This window comes from Jaculus jaculus, chromosome 6, assembly GCF_020740685.1.
Source record: "Jaculus jaculus isolate mJacJac1 chromosome 6, mJacJac1.mat.Y.cur, whole genome shotgun sequence".
Classification (NCBI taxonomy): domain Eukaryota; kingdom Metazoa; phylum Chordata; class Mammalia; order Rodentia; family Dipodidae; genus Jaculus; species Jaculus jaculus.
In genome coordinates, this window is record NC_059107.1 from 2,616,443 (window position 1) to 2,639,968 (window position 23,526).

General features: G+C 38.5%; 1 protein-coding gene across 10 annotated transcripts in view; it reads right to left on the reverse strand.

The window, feature by feature from the left end:
* Positions 1 to 23,526, reverse strand: part of Rapgef6 (Rap guanine nucleotide exchange factor 6) — a 209,664-nt gene that overhangs the window by 101,868 nt on the left and 84,270 nt on the right. For 8 of the 10 annotated variants that reach the window (XM_004666588.2, XM_004666590.2, XM_004666586.2 and 5 more), the window contains exon 7: positions 5,530 to 5,661. In XM_004666588.2, coding sequence (XP_004666645.1) covers positions 5,530 to 5,661 — 132 coding nt within the window. Of the gene's footprint in view, positions 1 to 5,529; positions 5,662 to 11,956; positions 12,136 to 23,526 lie in introns of those variants that run through there. The other 2 variants (XM_045152411.1, XM_045152410.1) reach the window with 1 other exon arrangement.

Here is a 23,526-nt window from a genome sequence, read left to right on the forward strand (position 1 = left end):
ATGATTAGGTAAGACTTAAGCATTACACTTGCTCCCTGTGGTGACTGGAGCACAAATACCAAAGCAGTTGCAGAAAACGAGCTGAGCACATCAACTCCATAATAATAAAGCAAAAGCACCCAAGTGAGTATCAGTGAATGTGCTGGCGCTTCATTCCCGCTGAGAACACGTTAGGACTCTGAGTTTTGCTTTGGGCATGATTAATAAAATTCTGTGGGATTTGTGAACAGCTTTAAGTAGTAGCTCCTAACAATCCAAATTACTCAATTTAAGATCTTTAAGATTAGATAAGCTGGTTTTTTAGTCTTCTGTGGTCTGGATCTAGATGCTCTTATCTTCCCTTTTTCTTTTGGGCAGTTCTAGGAATTAAAGTGAGGGTCATGTACACATGTGTTCTGTGTGAGGCCCATTCTCCTCCCCATCCCCTTTTGAGAATTCTTCACTGAAATTCCAGCCTCGAAGTGACAGTAATGGGAGGTAGAGCCTTTGGGCAGTGAGCAAGTCATGACTAGGATATTCAAATTTTCATGAATGGTAGGCTAGTACCTTCCTAATAGACCAGAGAAAACTCATTCACCCTTTTCCCCACAGGAACAAACAGCTAGATGGTGCCTTCTGTGGACCAGAGGTAGGTATTTCACCACATCCAGTGTAACTCCATGTTGGAATTTCCAGCTTCCACAACTTTGAGAAATGAATTTCTACTGTTTATAAGCTACCCAGTCTATGGTAGTTTGTTACACCAGCTTGAATGAACTATGACAGAGCAATATAAGGCCAATTCTATACCATGCTAATAATTAGCATGCATTTATATACAGAAAAAATTTGGAATCTCAATAAAGAAGAATTAACTAAATAACGAGCCTCTTCCCCTCCACTGCCTTGTGCCTACAACCTGCCAACTTGTCTGGAATGGCTCACAGGTAAGTTATAGCAGCTGGACCTCTCCAGATACCCCTTCCCCTTTACCGCTCAGAACCCGCCATCTTCTCTGGGAAGGTGCACTCATGGCAGTAAATATCTGCACCACCCCTGCAAGGGCCCAGGGCCCACCACAGATGTGGTGGAAGAGTATGAGTGCTGTTCTCACTGCAGCCAGAGAGGCTTCTCTAGGGAGATGACAACGGGTAATGAGAAGACTCGGCACTAAAGGAGACATCTCTGTCACTTTCTCCAAGGCTTGTTGGGCTCTGAAAGGCCCAGGCGTGAGGCCTAGTGGAACTTCTGGAGCCTAGCTAAAGTTTAGTGACCTGTCTCTGGCCAGCTGGGACTCAGCAAGACACCTAATGGCTTTTGTGGAAACTGTAATTACCATTTCAATAGTTAAAGTTTACTACTGGCCCTTACCTCTTCCCCCATCCTAAAATCCCCGCCTTTGTCCCCAACATGATATATATAGGCAATACTCAGAGTAATAAAGCGAGTTGTTTCTGCGAGTTCCTGCATCGAAAAGACTCCCGACTCAGTGTGGTTTTTCTCCAGTGGCCAGGAGAGGTCTGGATTGTCCGACGCTCATCATCCTCCTCAACCCCTAGGGAGGAACTAGCAGGCCTGGTCCTTCCCTTGGCACTATCTATCTGACCCGGAAGGAACCTGGCAAAGGCTCAGAGAACAATGCAGAAGAGAAGGTGTGGAAAGAACAAGATCCACAGGGCAGGAAGGAATATTCTGGGACACTGCCATCTGGATGTTCATGACCTTACAGTGGCGGTCATTGCCCTCACCAGACCTGCACAATTCTGAACCCATCAACTTTTTTCTTTTCTTTTTTTTTTTTTTTTTTTTGGTTTTTTGAGGTAGGGTCTCACTCTACCCAGGTTGACCTGGAATTCACTTTGTATTCTCAGGGTGGCCTCGAACTCATGGCAATCCTCCTACCTCTGCCTCCCAAGTACTGGGATTAAAGGTGTGCGCCACCACGTCCAGCCCAACAACATTTTGACATGGAAGATGCAAGATAAAAAGAATGAGATATCAAAACAGAAGAACTACTTGGAAAGAGGAGGGTACTCAATGAGTTTGGGGGAGAGGGGGGCAAAAGAGGGTAATAGGATGGGAATATGATCAAATTATGTAGAATGTTCATGTGCATGAACATACTTAATAAACAATAATGGAAAAGTAAGTATCAGTATACAATGATTAAACTCAGGCGGGCATGGTGGATCACAGCTATAATCCCAGCACTTGGAAGGATGAAGCCAGAAGACTGATCTGAGTGCTAGACCAGCATTAACTGTACTGCAAAAAGCTATCTCAAATAAAAGAACAAATGAACAAACAACGTAAAAAAGGAGTTAACTTGGAAGACCCAAACTGAAGACAGGGGTAAACAACAATAGAACTTTTAAACACAATCAGAGACGGTTGGTTGAAAAATGAGTGAGAATATGCTTCATATTAACATAGGGTAGTTAGCATTATCGGCCCCTGGGTGGCAGACCCTGAAAAAGCTTATGGTAAATGTTAAGCACAGGGATGGGACTGATAAGACAAAAAACTTCTTTTGCTTTTCCTTTACTGTCACACGAATGTGCCTCTGTGTGTACTATAAATATAATTTGGTGAGGCAGACAGTCTGAGGTGACTTTCTGATGACTTGGCTTTCCTCAAATAAACCACCAGAGGATATCCTTTTCCTGTTTGCATCTAGATGAACATGAAGCTACAAGAGGAACCATAGGTTAGAATTAGAGAGTTATACAAAAGTCATAAAAACTACATTTTCTGCCAAGTGTGGTGGTGTATGCCTTTAAATGAGGCAGAGGTAGGAGGACTGCCATAAGTTTGAGGCCATCCTGGGACTACAGAGTGAATTTTAGGTCAGCCTGGGCCAGAGTGAGACCCTACCTCAAAAACAAAAACAAACAAAACACAAAAACCCTTAAAACCCTACATTTTCAAATTGTGGGTACAAATTAGGCCAGAACCTTTCACTTCAATGTTCTTCTTTTCTGCATTCTCACTTTCAGCATAACATTTTACCTTTTTCACCAGGGCAGAAATTCTGTGAAATTAAACTTTCAGTTATGTAGTCAAGCCTGGCCCATTCCATAATCTCTATCACAGGGCATGCACAATAAAAGACTCCTTTGCCTTATATAATGAAGCTTTAGTTAGCAGAGATATTTTGCAATTTCCTTGCAGTCAATATTGGTATCTACTTGCAACATAGTTCAGTTTCAAAAATTTCTATATTACTTGCTAAGTGCCCAAACTGTTTGACTCACCATGAGGTACTCGAGTTAGTAAAACACCAAATCTAACCATTAACTTAATCTGATAATGTAAAAGTCCAGTACTATTTTAAAAAAGTATAGAGGAAAAGTGGAGTGAGCTACAGTGAGAAAGGTCTCTTACTGCTGAAAAAATATGGGAGACAAAATGAGTCATCTAGGCTGGGTGTGGTGGCGTATGCTTTTAATCCCAGCACTCAAGAGGCAGAGGTAGCAAGATCGTTGTGAATTTGAGACTACTTAGTGGATTTCAGGTCAGCCTGGGCTACAGCGAGATCCTACCTCAAAAGGTACAGCTACTAGAAGAACAGAAAAGGCAAACACTGAAGGGACAGCATGTGCATTTGTCATGGAGCACAATCTGGAAGGTGTGGGTAAGGGAAAAGAAAAAAGTATAAAACCAGATGGCCGGGGGGGGGGGGGGCGCTGGAGAGACTGCTTAGTAGTTAAAGGTGTTTGCCTGCAAAGCCCAAGGACCCCAGTTTGATTCCCTAGTACCCACGTACAGCCAGATGCACGAAGTGGCACATGAGTCTGGAGTTCCTTTGCAGTGGCTACAAGTCCTGGTATGCCCATTCTTTCTCTCTCTTTGCCTTTCTCTCTCAAATAAATAAATAAAATATTTAAACAAATTAAAATCAGATGGCAGGTAGTGGTGACAAGTGAAATGCTTGGAATTCTATGTGAAGAGTGCAATTTTTTTAATAATGCAACTTTTTAATGGGATGTAGTATGTGTGGCTCATATTCACACTTTGTAGAGATGAGAGGGGAATGTCAGGTGTCCTTCACTGCTCTTCTACCTCACTTCCTTGAAACAGAGTCCCACTGAATCTCATTTCTTTTTTCCCCACTTAGACTGGCAAACCATCAAGCAAGCCCTAGCAATTCTGCCTCCACCCTCCTTAGAATTAGGGTTACAGGTATGCATGACCTCACCTGTGTTTTACACACGTCCCAGCGATCAAACTTGGGTCTTCATGCTTTCTCAGCAAGTGCTCTTACTACTGAGCAATTTCTCCAGCCCGAGTGCAAACTTGATAATGAGGCAAGTAAGGCTTTTGATATAAGAGGGCCTAGCCACAGACTGTTTACAAGAAAACTTCAGAGCCAGGACTGGTACACCTTCCAAGGAGTTGTTGGTCAGGAAGGCCTCTGATACCCTTTAAACATTACAGGCTATTGCCAAGGTTTGCTCTTCCTTCCTTCCTTCCTTCCTTCTCTCCTTCCCTCCCTTCCGTTCCCTCTTGGGAGGCAGAGGTAAGAGGATCGCTGAGAGTTCAAAGGCACCCTGAGACTACACAGTGAATTCCAGGTCAGCCTGGGCCAGAGTGAGACCCTACCATGAAAAAAACAAAACAGAAAAGTAGAAGTCCACACATATACTATTTAATTTTTTTTAACTCACATCATGCAATACAAAAGCTTTATAATACAAAAAACTAATTTTCATCATAAATTCTACTTATAAATAACTTCACAATTAAAATAAATATTAGCTCTTTTGTAAGTGTAAGTTGTTTCAAAGACTTCGAAATACTCAGGTGTGATATGCATATAATCTCAGCATTCAGGAAGCACAGGCAGGAGGAATGAGAGAGCAAGGTCAGCCTGTCTCAGGACTAGAGCCTGTGTGTTTTACATACTACGTGTGCATGATGTGTCTGTATGGCACGTGCACAATATGGCGAGCATGGAAGTCAAAGACACCCTCAGTGTGTTGCTCCTCACCTTCCTCACTGTTTCAAACAGGGACTCTTGGTGTTTTGCCATTGTGAACATCTGACAAGTTGTTCTGTGAGCTTCAGGATTCTCGTGTCTGTTTCCCACTGCTACAGATGCATTAGGATTACAGGTATGTATACCACTTCATCTGGTTTTTATGTGGGTGCTGGGGATACTGGTACGTCAAGCTTGCATAGTAAGCATTTTTAACCACTGAACCACTGAACATCTCTAGTGGAAAGACTGGAGAAGACCCTTTCAAAAAAACTTACCAAAATCAAACCCAAACTCCACTTTAAACCAAGGCAGGTATTCTGTACCTTAGAGATAATGAAACCATGTACCCATATACTGCTGTACTATTCTGTAACCTTCCCAAAAGATAAATCACCTCTTTAATATGGTTTCCAAATCTGAAACGGGATTATATAAAGCATGCTTTTTCAAAACCTTATGCTTTAAATTCAAACTCAAATTAAAGGTTCCAGGACCAGTGCTGGGGTACAGGCATGGGACATTTTGCAGAAAACAAATATGAACAGACAAGCTGTGAGCTAGTGTGTTACCTGGTAGATGTCGGATAGACTGCTGCTCCCAGAGTCACTGGCAATGCTACAGCCAGACTGACTAGAAGACACATGTGTCACCTGGGGATGAGGGTTGTCTGTGAGGTGCATCTTGGTGAGATCAGCTGGAAGCTGAAGAAAAAAATATCCCAAGTTATTCTAAATGTCAAACTTTATCTACTTAAACATAGTAAACTTTTATATATTTTACATATATTTTAAAAAAATGTTAGAAATCTTTTTGAATCTGGGCTGGGGAGATGGCTCAGAGAGTTAAAGGTGCTTACTTGCAAAGGCACAGATTTGATTACCCAGTACCACATCAATCACACAAAGAGGCCCTGGTGCACTGACATTCTCAACCTTTCTCTCTCAAATAAAACTATTTTAAAAAATTGTGGGTCAAGATATGCAGAGACATTTATCTTATCCATAACTGTGGGCTAACTCCACAATGCTTGACCCATATATCATCTCACCAAGGAGGGGCCAAGGGAAGGGGGTAGGTCACGGATAAGCCTAATAAATGTACCAAACTGACTGTATTTGCTGAATACAAAACTAATTAATAAAAAATTTAAAAGAGGGCTGGAGAGATGGCTTAGTGGTTAAGCGCTTGCCTGTGAAGCTTAAGGACCCCGGTTCGAGGCTCGGTTCCCCAGGTCCCACGTTAGCCAGATGCACAAGGGGGCGCACGCGTCTGGAGTTCGTTTGCAGTGGCTGGAAGCCCTGGCGCGCCCATTCTCTCTCTCCCCCTCTGTCTGTCCTTCTCTCTGTGTCTGTCACTCTCAAATAAATAAATAAAATTAAAAAAAAAATTTAAAAGAAATTATACCTAACCTTTCTATTCTTAGCAGAGCCCTTATAAAATAAATATCAAATAGCACTCTTTATTAGGCAAGTAGTAAGCCCACTGAAGTTTTCCAAGGCTATTACTATTACTAACAGTATTTTAGGAGACACTGACTCCACTTTCCCCAAATGACAATATCAGCAGCTTCCATGGAAAGTGCTGAAACGTTATATACAAACCTACCACAAATACAAAATGGCAGCTTACCAGAGTGCACAGTCAATGCTGAGATTAAAGTAGAACATGGAACACACTAATACTTAACACAAGTGGCAAACAGACTATACTTGAGATTCTAATCATTTCGTACAGAATTTCTTTATACTTAGCATTGTATATTTTGTGGTTGACTCCTTAAAAACTCATTAGTGATCAACATGATTTAATAAATACCTACTGTAGTTAAGAGAGATACAAGAAACAGAAAAAGGAAGTGACTTCACCTCTCTCAATCTTCAATATAACAACACTTTTATCAAAGATGCAGACTATACAACATATTTAATTCTATAAACAAAATCAAATATTGGGCCGGAGAGATGGTTCAGTGGATAAAGGTGCTTGCTTGCAAAGTCTTACACCCCTGGTTTAATCCCCCAGTACCTACAAAAAGCCAGATGAACAAAGTGGTGCATGCATCTGAACTTGTTTGCAGTGGCAAGGGGCTCCAGTTCTGTTCTCTTTCTGCTTGCCAGTAAATAATAATTGCAATAAAAAACAGATCTAAAAGTGTTACAGAGTGAAGACAAGAAACCAATCACTGTGTTACACAGTAATGAATAAGTAGGAGAGATAAGGTTATGCATTTTTCCCAAATTAAATTCTCCTCAATTTGCTATTCATTAAGGTAAGTAATTTACCTTGTTTTAAAAAAAGTATTTTTTAAAAATTTGTTTTGGATTTTTGAGATAGGGCCTCATAGTAGCCCAGACTGACCTGGAATTCACTATATAGTCTCAGGGTGGCCTTGAACTCATGGCAATCCAACTACCTTTGCCTCCCAATTGCTGGGATTAAAGGTGTGCATCACCATGCCCAGCTAAAAATATTTTTATTTCTGTGAAATCAGAGAGGTAAGGAGGGAGAGACTATGGGTACACTAGGGCTTCTTGCTACTGCAACTTAACTCCAGACTCATGTGCCACTCTGCGCATCTGACAACCCATGCCCAAGCACTATTCAGGGAAGCACTTTAACCACTAAGCCATCTCTACAGCCCTACCCAAGCACTATTTCAATCAGTGAAGAACAGTCACAGGGTTCCAAACCCATGAAACAGTTTATTATCAGCACTAATGATAATATTAAAATTGGACAATTCCCCCAAAGAACAGCAATTCCTAACAGTTAATGTTAAATCCAAATTGCAATGTTAAGCTTGTTTGTTGTTTTTTTTTTATTTTTCGAGGTAGGGTCTCACTCTAGCCCAGGCTGACCTGGATTCACTATGGAGTCACAGGGTGGCCTCAAACTCACAGCAATCCTCCTACCTCTGCCTCCCGAGTGCTGGGATTAAAGGTGTGGGCCACCACGCCCAGCTTAAGCTTGTTTTTTAAAGTGTAACTACTTAATAACAAATATACTTTTGTCTCTTTAGAAGTCACTTGTTTCTTAACCTTAAGGTCACCAAGAAATGAAGTGAATCTTGGCTATGTACCAAAGTTCAAAACTTTCTCAGTGCTAATACAAATACATTTAAAAGCTGAGCTATACGTATTTATTATAAGTATAAACAAATTTCTAGTAGACTTTGTGGTCTAATTTTCCATTTGCAAAACAAAGAGCACCTAATATAAATCTGATGCAATAACACAAACAAGTAAAAGTGTTAGGAGTTTGGGAAGTTAAAATAACTAATAGAGCCTGGTATGGTGGTGCATGCCTTTAACCTTAGCACTAAGGAGGCAGAGGTAAGAGGATCACCAGGGGTTCAAGATAGCCCTGAGACTCCACAGTGAATTTCAGGTCAGCCTGGGCTAGAGCAAGATCCTACAATGAAAAACTGAATATAAATAAACATACACACACACACATATACATACACACACACACACATATATATATGTATGTATGTATAATCTTAGAGAAAGAATATATGAAATGAATCCTGAGGGATAGTCAAAACCAGGCATATTAAATAATAGTAACAAAGATCTAGAATGCACAATTGTAAACCTACTCACACATCGTTACTGTGGTACATGAAATGTGGCTAGGTCACACTGAGATATCCTCCAAGTATAATATATATATTGCATTTTGTGGAAGCTGCCAGATATAATGGGCCACATATTTCATATTTCCACTTGTATGAACTGTCCAGGAAAAATAAGTAAAATCAGAAAGTTGTTTGTGTGTGTATAGAAAATTTAGAAACTTAAAATTTAGGAAACCTGGTATAAAAATTATTACTATATGTATATTTTTTGGGGGGGATGTTTTGAGGTAGGGTCTTGCTGGAATTCACTATGTAGTCTCAGGGTGGCCTTGAACCCATGGTGATTCTCCTATAGTTCTGCCTCCCAAGTGCTGGGATTAAAAGTGTGTACCACCATGCATGGCACCAATTGTATTTTCTACAGGGTGATGTACTATTTTCGATAGACCAATAATATAATAATTTTACCTATTTTTACATTACATTTCTGTTAAATGGTATGAGGTCAGAGGCTTGCTGACACGATGTAAGAGCTCTACTACTGAGCCATGATACAGCCACAGAAAGGGCATTCATGAATACTTATAACTCCTCTACTAATAAGAGTACCCCTGAAGAATTCATTTTTTATATATTTCATTTATTTATTTGAGAGAGAGAAAGAGGCAGGTAAGAGAGATTGGGTGCACCAGGGCCTCCAGACACAGCCAACAAACTCCACATGCATTTGCCACTTTGTGCATCTGGCTTTATGTGGGTACTGGGGAAATGCTTTGCAAGCCAACTGCCTTAACCATTGAACCATCTTTCCCGCCCCCGTGAAAAAACTTAAGAATGAAAGTAATAGGAAAAGATTTAATTTTAAATTTTTATTTATTTAATTGACAGAAATAGATGAGAATACATGAATGAATATGGGCACATCAGGGCCTCTTGCCACTATGTACTCCAGATACATGTGCCACTTTGTGCAGCTGGCTTTATGTGAAATTGAACCCAGGCTGGCAGGATTTACAATCACCTGTTAGCCACTGAGCCATTTCCTCAGCTTGAGACCTGACATATAAAGATTACTTGGGATGGAGAGGTATTTATGACATTTAAAGATTATTTGAGAGCCAGGCGTGGTGGCGCACGCCTTTAATCCCAGGGAGGCAGAGGTAGGAGGATCGTCATGAGTTCAAGGCCACCCTGAGACTACAGAGTTAATTCCAGGTCAGCCTGGACCAGAGTGAGACCCTACCTCGAAAAACCAAAAAATAAAATAAAATAAAATAAAAGATTATTTGAGATGCAGTTAAGGTAGCTGCCTGCAAAGCCAAAGGACTCAGATTTGAGTCCCCAGGACCCATGTAAGCCAGATATACGAGGTAGCACATGTATCTGGAATTTTTAAAAATAAATAAATAAAAAGATTACTTTAGTACTAGGAAGATGACTTAGCAGTTAAAGGTACTTACTTGTTGGCAAAGCCTACAAGCCTGGGTTTAATTTCCCAGTACCTATGTAAAAATGTTTGTCTGGGCTGAAGGAATGGCTCTATGGTTAAAGGTACTTGCTTGTGAAGCCTGATGGCCCATGTTTGATTCCCTAGCACACATGTAAAGACAGATGTAAAATAGGTATGCATATGGTATTCATTTGTAGTAGCAAGAGACCCTGGAACACCTATATCCCCACACACATATAGTGCAAATAAATAAATAATTTCTTTTTTTAAAAAAATGAGGCATATGGGAACTTAAATTTCATCCTTTACAGAAACTTGATGATAAAACGCATTTTAGATTGAAAATAAGTGAATTCAAAAGTAGTTAAATGGTACCAAACTGCCTGTATTTACTGAAAAGAAAACTAATAAATTAAATTAAAAAAAAAGTAGTTAAATACAAGTGGTAAGAGCACCAGTGAATCATTAAATATACTAAAAAATAAAGAAATCCAAAAATGACGAGTATGAAAAATTAATATCAAGTTTAATATGCTTAAGCAAAGAATTAAGATCCAATCAATAATAACAGATGGGGGAGATGGAAGGAGATATGTGTACCAGCAGAGTGCGACTCAATTATTTGGTGGCATCTATTGAATCTACAGAATCTGGTCTTTAAAATCCTCTTCTATACTTGCTAAATCTTGGGTCAAAAACTGTCCATCAGCAACAACCCAAGATTGTTTTTTGGTACGTTAAATAAAACGACACCTATACTCTACTCTTAATTTCTTTCAAAGTTCCATCTGATCTCACCCATCGCCTTCCACATGCAGCCATACGAAGCTTCAACAGTGTTTGGGCCCCACAGGTGGCATGTGCACTGAAGAGGCCACCCCTCTGTCTGAGCAAATAAGAGCACAAAGTGTATACCAAGGCTCCCTTCCATTTCTATGTTCCAGTCAGGTGTTTGTCCAATGGACAGTGCATTTAAATGTCCACTCACATCCATAAGATGCCTTTAGGAAAGACACACAATAAGCTAGGCCAGGCCAAATAAAACAACCACAATGCTGCCACAGCATTTCTCCCTTAGTCACTCTCAACAGAAAAACCTTTAAACAAAGCCTTGATTCCAGACCTACTGAAGGTATCTAGTGTGCCTATTTCTATTCAAGAGAAGCATAAAGAAATCTTAACATATTTTCTAAACATTTAGCTATATAAAACAAAACTAAAAATTCATAGTTGCCCATTTCTTTGTTTTGAAATTAATACGTGAGACAGAAAAGCCTACTCAAAGGATATCAAATTGCAGGCAATACAAACAGCCAGTATGAACAATAAAATTTGCTGAGTTTCATTATGTTTTACAACAGCCTGTCATTTTACCATTTTGAGAATCAATATGTTTGCTTTAAAATGATTAGTTTATTTATTACTACTTAGAAAATACAATGGAACACTAATTTTTTTGTAATTAGTTTTCATTCAGAATTTTTCATAATATTTCATATCTAAAGGCTTACCATCCAATTTCACATATAGGATAAGTTAGTAAGTTATCCAACAGCACCACCTTAGTAAGAAATATACAAACCTAATATATCTAAATACACCAACTACTTAAGGCAAGTAATGAAGCAACAGAATGCATTCAAGTTAGAATAGGATTGCAGGTAATTTCAGAAATAGTCATAACCAAATGATAATTTGGTCTGAGGGTCTGAAGAAAGCACCCCCCAAATGCACTGTATTTTAAGTCTACAGATGAGTGAAACATACTTTTCAAATCATTTAAGAGGTATACTGTAATGCTTTAGAAATTTCTTGAAATTAAAATGGCAATGAGAAAGAAAATTTTAAACTGCTTTGTGATTATGTTTAAAATTTCAAAAATAGCATAATAGAGCTCATTTATAATTTTAAACAGGATTTAAATTCAATAACTAAATTATATCAATCTCAAAATAATAATACTTACTTTGGAGGCCCATGGCTGAAGACAATTGGCATAACAACGAACAAGAAAAGCCATTTCCTAGGCTGGAAAAGGTAGTTTCTCTTTCAAATCAGAGCAGAGTATGTTGACAAAATTCTGTTAAGTTTCTTTTTACAATTCACACACCATGCTTAGGTAATATAAAAGCAGCTTTTCCAAATGACTTTGTGAACTAAATCAGGAGCTTTCAGTACCTTATGAGTAGTTTTAAGTAACAATTCTCATTGAGATGTTCATTTTACAAACAAATATCAAATATGAAGATGGTTGGTTAGATTTCTGGATGAGCACACGCAGGCATTACATGCATCCTCAGGCATGCACATTGGTAGCATGAAAGCTAATGTTGGATCAGCCAAAGCAAATAAGGCGACATGCACCAAATCTGTGTTCCTGGGCTCTGTGAACCCCTTCCTCTATAAAAAAAGCCTTGTTTTTCCTTCAACTTATTCCACCCTGTAGAACCAGCACTGTAGGGTTCTGAATCAAAGGCAAAGAATACTAAATCCTGAAGATAAAAGTTTCTTCTTTATACAGTCTGAACCACTAGAGGTTCAAGAAAAACAAAACCCCAACCCAATCACTGAGCAAATGGAGGCAGAAGACATATGCTCTAACAGGTTTGTCTTGTAGAAGGTCTGAAAATCTCCAAAATTCAAATGATCTTCTCTTCCCCATGCACTTTTTACAGCTCTGCAGCACTGCTTCTGGTTCTAATGCATCAGTAAGACATCACTGTTGATCCAAGCCTGGCTTTTCTGGATAAAAATGCATGTATGATGCAGCACAAAAACACCACATCCCGTGCTAAAACAAGATTATACGTTAGTGTCTTAATTCCTACTGTCCTTGCCTGCTTCCCAGCGGCTCCCTAAGGAGAGCTCCTATTGATTCTATGCTCTGCAGTAAGATGAAATATCTAATAAGGAGAGAGTGGGAGGAGAATAGAGCTAAAAGGATGACATCACCTGTACAGAAGCCTTTAGAAGCTGCATTAGATCAATTGCCTACTGTATCTGCAGATGTAACCCAAGAGCGATTTACTGAACACATACGACCCTCCAAGACACACACACACACACACACACACACACACACCCTTCGTGAGACATTGGCAAGCCAGATTCTGTTAAAAAAAGACCTATATCCCTTTCCATTTTACAGTTTTTAAAAATCCATTTTGATTTTTAATTCTGTATACTGATATATAGCTGTATTTGAGAAACCCTATCTTCTAACATTATTCAAATTTAACACAGCACTGTCCTCCCAAGGGAAAATAATTAGCTCTAGAATAAAACACTACTGCATCGTAAATACATAAGGCAATCTAGTCCTCAGATGTCACATAGGTATTTTTAACATCATTAATTCAGAGATTTTTGGATGTAAAATTTGCCACTTTTCAAATTAATAGTTTGAAAAGTATAATATTCATATATACTTTAACATTAAAATATAAAAACTAATACTAAGATCTGTATGTAAACAGTAAATTGAAATAAAATTTCATTTTGCGAGGGAAAGCTGAAAAAAAGAAACCCACAGGAATAATGATAGTTGCAACATGTACTGCCAGTTCCTCTGAGGAAGAATAATCTATACCATATGGTACTTGACTGCAACCCAATGCACGGTTCCTAGAAAGAGACAAGCCAGAAAAACTCCAAATGAACCAGAAAACAATAAAACCTGGTTCTAATGTGAACTTGAACTAATAGTTACCCATTTTATCTTTATAACTTACAGGAAACTAATGTTGCCACACTCTTTATGTACTGAATATCACAACAGTATCTTCAGTACCCACCCTTTTTCTTTATGCTTTATACCAGGTAACTACTGTAGACACTCCCACTAGTACTTCAGCTGACAACAGTGACTCCTGATGGCTAATGAAATAGTTTCTAATGGTAATACAGCCAGGTACACTTCTGGGCAGCAGAATTATACTAGACTATCAGTGAACAGACCAAAGCAATAGAACTTTCTTACTTTATATACCTAGCACTTTTGAGGAGAGAAGAGGGTGAGACATACGAGGAGTTACCTGAGACAGGTGCTATAACAAGACTACTTACACAGAAGAAATACACTGTCATTAGGTACACACATAAAATGAGTCCCCCCACTCCTTAGGACAAAGAAAGGTACTTTCTGAATAACAACATGCTGCCAGTCTGAATCATGCTGCTACCTACACAACTAGAATTTAAACAGTAAAGCTATTATTTTGAGCAAATATATCATGACTTCAAAATGACTACAAAACTTACTAATGTTTTCTGCAAAAATCTCAACTAAATTTTGCTAGATATAAAATGTAATCTCACAAAACAAATAACCAAAATAACCATAACTAGTTTTCTAAATGCAAACCATGTAATTGTACAGACTGTTCTTCAAGCACTAAGGTCTTTTCTCTTAATGAAAAATAAACTAAATGAGCAGGAATTCCAAAAATATTAAGCATTTAAGCATAAATTAAAACCTATTAATAATTTTAATGGCAAGATGATGCCAGATGTTTTGTAGGTGGGTGAAGACAAGTTTTTCCTAAAGATAAATTTACAAAAGACAAGAAAAACTACTAAATATAAAAATTAATAACAGAGCTAGGCGTGGTAGCACACGCCTTTAATCCTAGCACTCGGGCGGCAGAGGTAGTTTGAGACCACAATGAGACTACATAGTAAATTCCAGGTCAGCCTGGACCAGAGTGAGACCCCACCTCGAAAACCCCCTCCCCAAAAAAGAAGAAGTAACAGGATTCAAGAACATTTTAGCCTTAATGCTGAACAATACTTATGCTCAAACAATGCAGCATGGATAAGTTCAGCCAATCAGACAGCAAAGTCCTAACAGGCAGTATCCCTTTTCACAGCCTGCTGTCCACACAAAGAAGGACCTCAGGCTGAGCTGCAGCCCAGCGGATGCGACGCAACCCTCCAGTGCCGTATGGCAGACCTAGGGTAATGCACAGCAGCTCCATGAAGGGACAGAATTTTCTTCCTGTACTTTAGCATCTACGTGAAAGTGGAACCCCTGTTCTGCGCATTATCTTTTGGTATTTGTTAGTCAGAAAACTGTATAGAAAAGCTAATATAAAAAAATCTCCTGTACACTACCACGAGATGAAACAAACAGTCCTCCACTCGGTATGTGACTCGAACAGCATTCTGATGACACTGTTGCTTCCCACATAATGGCAACCTTTTAGTTAACTACTGGTGAAATACACATCCTTTGAAGAGGTCAGTAATTGATCTAATAACTAAGATAAATAAGCCATCTCCATGTGTACTGTGTATAGAATTTTATCATGATCTCAGACTGTTGCTTCACCTGCTCAAATAAAGTAACCGAAGACAGGGAGGTTGTCCTGATCCACACAGTATCTAGAACCATCAACATAGAACAGGAATTTAAGCAAACATTCCTTGCACATGAAATATCACACTGATGAAATCTTTAGCTTTGAGAGTCTCTTGCCTACTGCTAAATAAAGCAATGTATGCTGACTGAAAAGTTTCAAAAATCTTTTATAAAAATGTAAAGTGACCGACAGTTACTAAAATTTTGTGACCTGTATACATTAGTTATAAACAAACAAAAACCAAACCCTGTTATACTAGAAATTTTATACTGCATAAACAACCAAAAATAAGGTTCTGAGAGCTCCTAAAATCATAAATATACCTTTTATTTCAATTAGTAATGATATTGAAAAGAAACAGGGTGAGAGAAGCATACCATGGATAAAGGAAGGTAAACAAATATACCTATAAGGCATTCTGAAAAACAAAAACAACAGCAACAAAAACTAGATTTGTACTAACCTCAGACATATTTATATAAAATTTGTTCCTCATTTGCACATGAACTATTACAATCACAATTTAGAGAAGCCAAACTCAAAAGGAGAGAAACAAAACAAAAATTGTCATTTAATAAAATACTCAGTATTTGAAATGTAAACTTATAATGGCAAGTTCCCCCCTCCCACTGTCTTCTCCCTCTGTCCTTCCCTCCCATGTTTCATATTAACATCTGAATCTCTACAGTTATTAGACATGGTTAAAGCTAACGACTGGTGCCTCTTGGGAATTTTGGCCCTCCGTCATCCTTTTGAACGAAAAGAAGCCAGAGGATCAGCACTTTCCTTCTATTCTTTGGTAAGGAACACTGCTTCAGCATAGTGTCATCTATGTCCATGAACTAATCACCCACATGCTGTCAAAAACCTCTGTCAAAGCCACCGGAAGGCCATATGTAGCATGAAATATGATCCATCCTTAGGGAGTGGTCCATGAAGAAAAAGCAAGCAGGGAAAGAGAAGCTGTTATCAACGAAGGTGATGTAAGCTTCTATAATTAGAGTCAGTGAAACTGAGGGAACAATAAAAGGCATCCCCGTGGTCTACCTCCTTGCCCTGGGCGTCTGTATCAAGCATTTTTATGCACACAGAAAGGAACACTCGTCACACACTGAGGAACCAGTCAAGTATGTTATATGATATGTGTAAACTGTAACAGGACACTAATAATTCTTTTTATTAAAATCTCATTTTGAAATTACTATCAAGAATATATATCTCATACTGGATTATTTAAGAGATCACCTTTAAAACACTTCTCTAATTTTAAATACTACATTTTCTACCACTAAAAAAAAAAACCCAAAACTGAATACGGAACACAGTTTTTATTCAACAGTAAACAAATTAAAAGGTTATTAACAACCAACATTGTTTTTACTATGTTTAAGCAGTTGTTCAACTTTTACCTGGAATGCGATCACAAATTATTGTCTTAGATTGCTGACATGTGTTAATACATAAGTTACTTGTTTATTTCAAAGAAAGAGAGAGAGGGAGAGAGGGAGGGAAAGAGAAAGAGAATGATGGTATACCAGGACCTCAAGCTTCTGCAAATGAACACTAAGTATATGTGTCACTTTGCACATCTGGTTTTCCATGTGTACTAGGGAATCCGATCCTGGCCATCAAGGCTTTATCAGCAGTACCTTTAAATGCTGAGCCATCCCTCCAGCCTAATACGTGCATTATTTTAAGCAACTATCAAAAGAGCTTTTTTTTTTTTTGAAAAATAGCAATCATTGTGTAAACTGTAACAAGTAATGATAATAATCTCTTTTTTTAAAAAAAAATAATCATTTTGACTGGTTCCCAGAGTAAGTCTAAGTCCCTGTCATCTGTAAGGAAGAAGTGCTCCAGATGACAGACAAGGAGCCTTGTGCCCTCTGCCCAATACCGTTCATGCATAGCAAACGATAACGGCAGTTTTTTAAAATGACCACTGAAAAGTTAGCAATATTTATGTACAAATTCAAAAATTACTTTTATACTTCTAACCCAGGAATTCTATTTTTATGGCTCAATCCTAAGGACATTGCTAATCATGTACAGACATTCATAAAAGTGGTTTTGTTTTTGTTTTTCGAGGTAGGGTTTCACACTAGCCCAGGCTGACCTAGAATCTCAGGGTGGCCTTGAACCAACGGCAATCCTCCTACCTCTGCCTCCCAAGTGCTGGGATTAAAGGCATGCGCCACCACGCCCGGCTGAAAAGTGGGTTTTAAAAGGAGAAAACTGAATGATGCATGAGAATACATTGGCGCATTCATACAACAACACAGCATTAATATTAAAATAATATTTAAGAATTTTAATTGCAAAAAAGTAAAAAGACAGTATATATAACTTAATATCCAGCATTTTCTAAATTAAAGGTCTGAATTATTAAGACTTAAAAACCATTAGCAACACCAGCTATCTCCAATAGTGAGGACAACAGCAAAATTTATTTCCTTAATAATCCTCTATATGTTTTACATTTCTACAATGAACACTTTTTTCACCAAAAGATTAAAAACTTTTAAACTTACATCTGTCCTACGTAAGATTAGTTGTATCACTCTAATGCTTTTTCTTTAACAGTGGACTCATGATGTTTCAAGTGTAAGAATTTTCTATCAAGAATTATATATAGTGAGAGCTGGGCGTGGTGGCGCACGCCTTTAATCCCAGCACTCCGGAGGCAGAGGTAGGAGGATCACCGTGAGTTCAACGCTACCCTGAGAATACACAGTGAATTCCAGGTCAGCTTGGCTAGAGTGAGACCCTACCTCAAAAAAAAAAAAAAAAAAAAGAAGAAGAAGAAGAAAGAAAGAAACAAGAAGAATTATATAGTGAGTGGGGTGGAGAGACAGCTCAGCATTGAGTCGGCCTGAGTTCGATTACCCAGTGCCTATGTAAAGCCAGATGTACAAGTGATGCAAGTCCATTTGCAGGGGCAGGACTGGCACATCTATATTAATCCCCTTTCTGTCTGTATGTCTTTTTCTCTCTGTCTCTTTTTCTCAACTATATAAAAAAACACGAAAAAATGCCAGCAGAGTTCCTGACTGTTCATACATTTAGGTAATACTGCTTAATTGCATTATTTTCTAACTGCTATCAATTAAAAAGGGAAAAAGGGATAAAGATTCTACTTCTGAACTAAGTGGAAAATAATTAAAATAAATATAATCTTGTATATGATGATAAATGTCTTGAAGATAATGTTCTGTAAGAATTTAAGAATGCAATTACATTTCTATCTTTAGAAGAATCCAATTTCAGATAGGAATTTTCCTCATCTCCACAGGAAATCTCCATTTAGTGATAACAAAAAAAATCAGAAGCAAATGCAACCATAAAGAGGAATAAACTCATTAATCAAATATTCATCATATTCTAATCATGGTTCTAATATTGGGCCAAGTGTGCCAAGTACAAAGTTAGACAAGCAGGCATGATTTTTTTTTCCCCCAGAGTTTACAAGCCAGTGTGATTAAAACTTACCAATATGTTCTACTACCATATCTCTGAATAGTAAGAACGTTTTGTATTTTCAAAATTATACAACTGAGAGAAGAAATAACAAAATAATAACAGGCAGAAATTATTTAAAGTCATTTTTAGCTTGGCTGTGACATACTAAATAAATTGAAGTATGTTGATTTGGAGATCACTTTCTCTGAATGTTACATGAATACCTTGTCAAGTCTAAGAAAATGTTCTGTGTTATGTATTAAACCAAAGAATGTATTTTATTATGTCAACCATCTCTAGTAGCCATCTGTCACTCATAAAATCTGAGCTCCATATTATTTTAAAAAATTAAAATGCAGAATAATTACCATTTTATTCTTTATTGAACATACAAATTATACTCATTATTTAAAAGAAAAACACATTCATCACCCAAGAATATTTACTAGCAGACCACTACAGATAATATCTCAATGTATTACATACTTTTTAATGCATGTTTTTTGTTTCTAAAATTCTCTATGTAAGATCCTGGATACCTATCTCTGCCACAGGGAAATAAGGGTTGGGCGAATTATCAATTAGAAAGGAATTTTTATTAATTAAAAGAAAAAAGACCGGGCTGGAGTGATGGCTTACCAGTTAAGGCATTTGCCTGCAAAGCCAAAGGACCCTGGTTTGATTCCCCAGGACCCACCCACATCAAGTGTAGGCACATGCATCTGGAGTTCATTTGCCATGGCTGAAGGCCCTGGCACGGCCATTCCCCATGTCCCCCCACGCCCCGTGGTCAAATAAATAAAGAAATAAAAGTAAGATATTTAAAAAGAAAAGAAAACTTATTTATATTAAAAAAAGTCTAATAACTAATAAAAATGGTAAGAGGATACATATGGTAATAGATGTGTTTAGAGATGGATGAAATGCTCACTTCCCCAGAGAATACTGGAAACACAAGCTCCAGGCCATCAGAATCCAAACTTTCCTAACAGTATGTGGTACCTGCGAGAGACAAAAGCAATCATCTCTCACTGGAACACAGAGAGCAAGTGCAAACACGACTAAGGAGAGCTTTCCTAGGGCTGTCTGGAAAGGCAGACACAGAGGGACAGTGACAAGACCTCAGGCTGAGGAGGAGGTGGTTGTGCAGGTGAAAGACAGGACACTGTACAGACAGCACAGTCCTGTCTCCTCATCAGTCTGCCACAGCTCTCTTTTACCTTTGCTCCCATGAATCTTTTTCAAACAGCTGACCTACAGCAAATTTTTCAAGCAAATACTTGAAAAATAACCATTTTAGAATGTATCTAAACTACTACAACTTAAAAGTTAAACCTAGGAAAACAACAACACAGAAAAACAAATACAAGATTAAGAGTATTCACTAGAAAAACATTACCAAACACACAAAAAGAAAAGTATACTGTCACTAAGTAAAACAAAACAAAATTCCAAATGATTATATATTGTTTGAGTGGAGTTGTTTGTACCAATGAAGGACAATATTGTGGGACAGGCATGGTGGTTGTATGTTCACAGTCCTAGCTTACTTGGGAGGCTAAGTAGGGAGATCGCTTGAACCTGGTAGTTTGAGACCAGCTTGGGCAACATGTGAGAAGCTATTTACAAAACAAAACAAACAAAAAGAATACTATAAAATACAGCATTTAACAAAAATGATATTTGGAACATATACTTAAGATTTTAAAAATGGCAAAGGAGCTGCAGAGAAGGCTTAGCAGCTAAAGGTGCTTGTTTGCAAAGCTTGACAGTTTTGAGTTTGATTCCCTCAGTATCAGTACCAGATGTACAAAGTGGTACATGCATCTTAAACTCATCTGCAGTGACAAGAGGTCCTGGTATACCCATTCTCTGAATTTCAATCTCTCTTTCTCTCCCTTAACAAATGAATAAGTGAAATATTTTTAAAACATTGGCAGCCTGGGCTAGAATAAGACCCTACCTCAAAACACTCAAAAAAATAAAAAATAAAAATTGGGAAACATGGATAGCCAGAGACAGAAGATCTTCAGACAAGTAGAAAAGATTGCCCCCAGGGCATTTTATAGTCAATCTGTCAAAAGAATAAGAAAGGGAGAATTCTACAAGCAATACCAGAATACCACCATAAAACACTTAAGGTTATCCTAACTGCAGGAATGGCAAGTTTAAAAAAAGAATACTTACATGGTAGAACAGAACAGAATGACAAAAATCAAGTACTGAGAGAAAACAGCTGCCACTTAGGAATACTGTACTCCAACACAGCCACTGTTTAGAAATGGAGAGATATTCCAAGACAAGCAAAAATAGAGAAATTCATCACAAGACTACATTTATAGAGGATGTGCTGAAGGGAGCCCTGAAGTGAAAAACTGATAATCATCACTATGAAAACACACTGGAAGTGTGAAACTCACTAGAACAAACAATAGTAAAGAACCAAACCGTACCAATATAGTGAACCACAAAGATGAACTACAGAAACAGAAAAGGATAAAGGATAATCACTTAGCATGTTTGAGAACTTTAGAACCACAAATGAGATACTCAAATTGCAGGTTCATGTACAGTTACAGCCATCAAACCACACAGAATTGACCTTGATTACTGTACAGTGACTCTCTCTTCTTGAACTTTTTTTTTTGGTCTGTTTTGTCAGGCACACATACAGCCACTTTTGCATGCTTTTTTCTTCCATTTGTTTGGAATACAGTTTTCCATCTGTTCACTTCATTCTTTGTCTTTTTTTGTGGGGAGGGGCACATGCATATGTACAGTATGTGTGGTGTATGCAGACATGCATTTCATGTGGGGGCCAAAGTAGAATGTGTTTCCAAACCTGTATTGACTTCAGACTGTTACACTGACAGCCAATTTTAAAAAGATCCTGTGGGGGGGGGGGGAGGAGAAAATGAATGAATATGGGCACACCAGGGTCTCCAGCCATTGCAAACAAAATCCAGATGCATGTGCCACCATGTGCACCTGGCTTACATGGGTTCTGGGGAATCAAACCTGGGTCCTTAGCTTTCTCAGGCAAGTGCCTTAGCCACTAAGCCATCTCTCCAGCCTCCAAGGAGAGCTTTTAATACTTTTCTCCACAGCTCAGTCAAGTACTACCTTGGGATGGGGGTCTCTCCCTCTAGGGTTACAGGCATACTTGACCATACCCCCTAGCCTTTTATTGTAGGCTCTGGGGGAGTCCAACTCAAGCAGTCTCAGGCCCTCCTAGGTTCTTATACTTAAGTGGTAAGCTCTCTGAACTTTAAATCACTGCCCCAGTCCCAATCATTAGTTTTTAAAAAATAGGTAACACTGGGAGAGTCTTCTGTGCCCCCACTCTAGCACTTGCACTCCCCCCCTACACCTTTAGGATACTGAGGTCAGACAGATTCTGAAGGGCAAATCCTTGCTGACACCTCCCCACCAGTGTACATCCTTTGCCTTTCCCCACGGTGTTGCAGATGGCAGTGAATACTGGGGAGACTTAAGACTCATTGAGGTGCTGAAGAAAGACCCATGTTTAGCACTGGATAAGTCATCTCTATCACATTTCTATCACTTTACCAGAAGTTAGGTGCTTCTCTCACTGCATGCTACAGAATTCTCTATGGAGATGGCTGTAGATACTGAGGAGACACAAAGCTTATCAAAGCTGAAAAGAAGAGGCTGCTGAGAGCTGAACACTCAATGAGACATCTTCATCATGCCCTCCGAGGCTCAAGGAATATGTGGAAAAGGGGGCAGAAAGAATGTAAGAGCCACAGAGTGAGAAGTAGTACTTTGTGGCACTGTCCCCCAGACATAGACTGACTGGTGCATTCATAACCTCACAGTGGTGGTAGATACCTCTCAAGACCTGTACAATCTTGAGCCCACTAACAGTTTTACATAGAGGGTGAAGGATAGAAAGAATGAGACATCAAAACAGAAGGACTACTTGGAATGATGGGGGTGCTCAGTGGAATTGGGTGGGGGAAGGGAGAAAAAGAACAAAAGAGAGTAATTGGAAGGAAATATGATCAAATTACAGTAAATCCAGGGATTAAAATTCTCAATAAAATGTGATAAAATTGGGGCTGCAAAATTCAGTGGTTTAAGAAGTATGTTCTGTAACTGCTAATGAGACTTGGGATCTCTAGCACCACATAAAAAACTAGACACATCTATAATCCCAATGGGCCTATGGGAATGGAAAGCCGAGTCAAGAGAATCCCCTACCTCGTGCTCCAGTCAGTCTGGTCTTCAAACAAGGAAGGAGAGGACCAACACCCTGAGACTGTTCTCTGACCTCCACTTGTGTGCTATGGCACGCATGCAGCCATGTGCACGTGCGGCAAATAACAAAACACATATAAAAATCAACAAACCTTTACCAAGGAAAAAAAAAGACTAAAAATACATGAATAAAATAAAATCAGATGAAAAATGAGAAATACAAAGGACCACCAGAGATTACCATAGAAAATGGTTGCTAACTAGTTAGAAAACCTGGGGGAAATACGTATCTGAATGAAAACAAATATTAAGACTGGACCCAGAAAAGTAAAGCCCAGAACCAGATGCTCTTACTGCTGATTTTACCAAACCTTTGAAGAACTAATGCCAATTCTTTTGAAACTATCCTAAGAATAAAAACAAAAGAGAAGACTATGCTGAATTCATTGATTCTTTGGCTGAATTACTATGATGCCAAAACTAAACAGGTTCACAA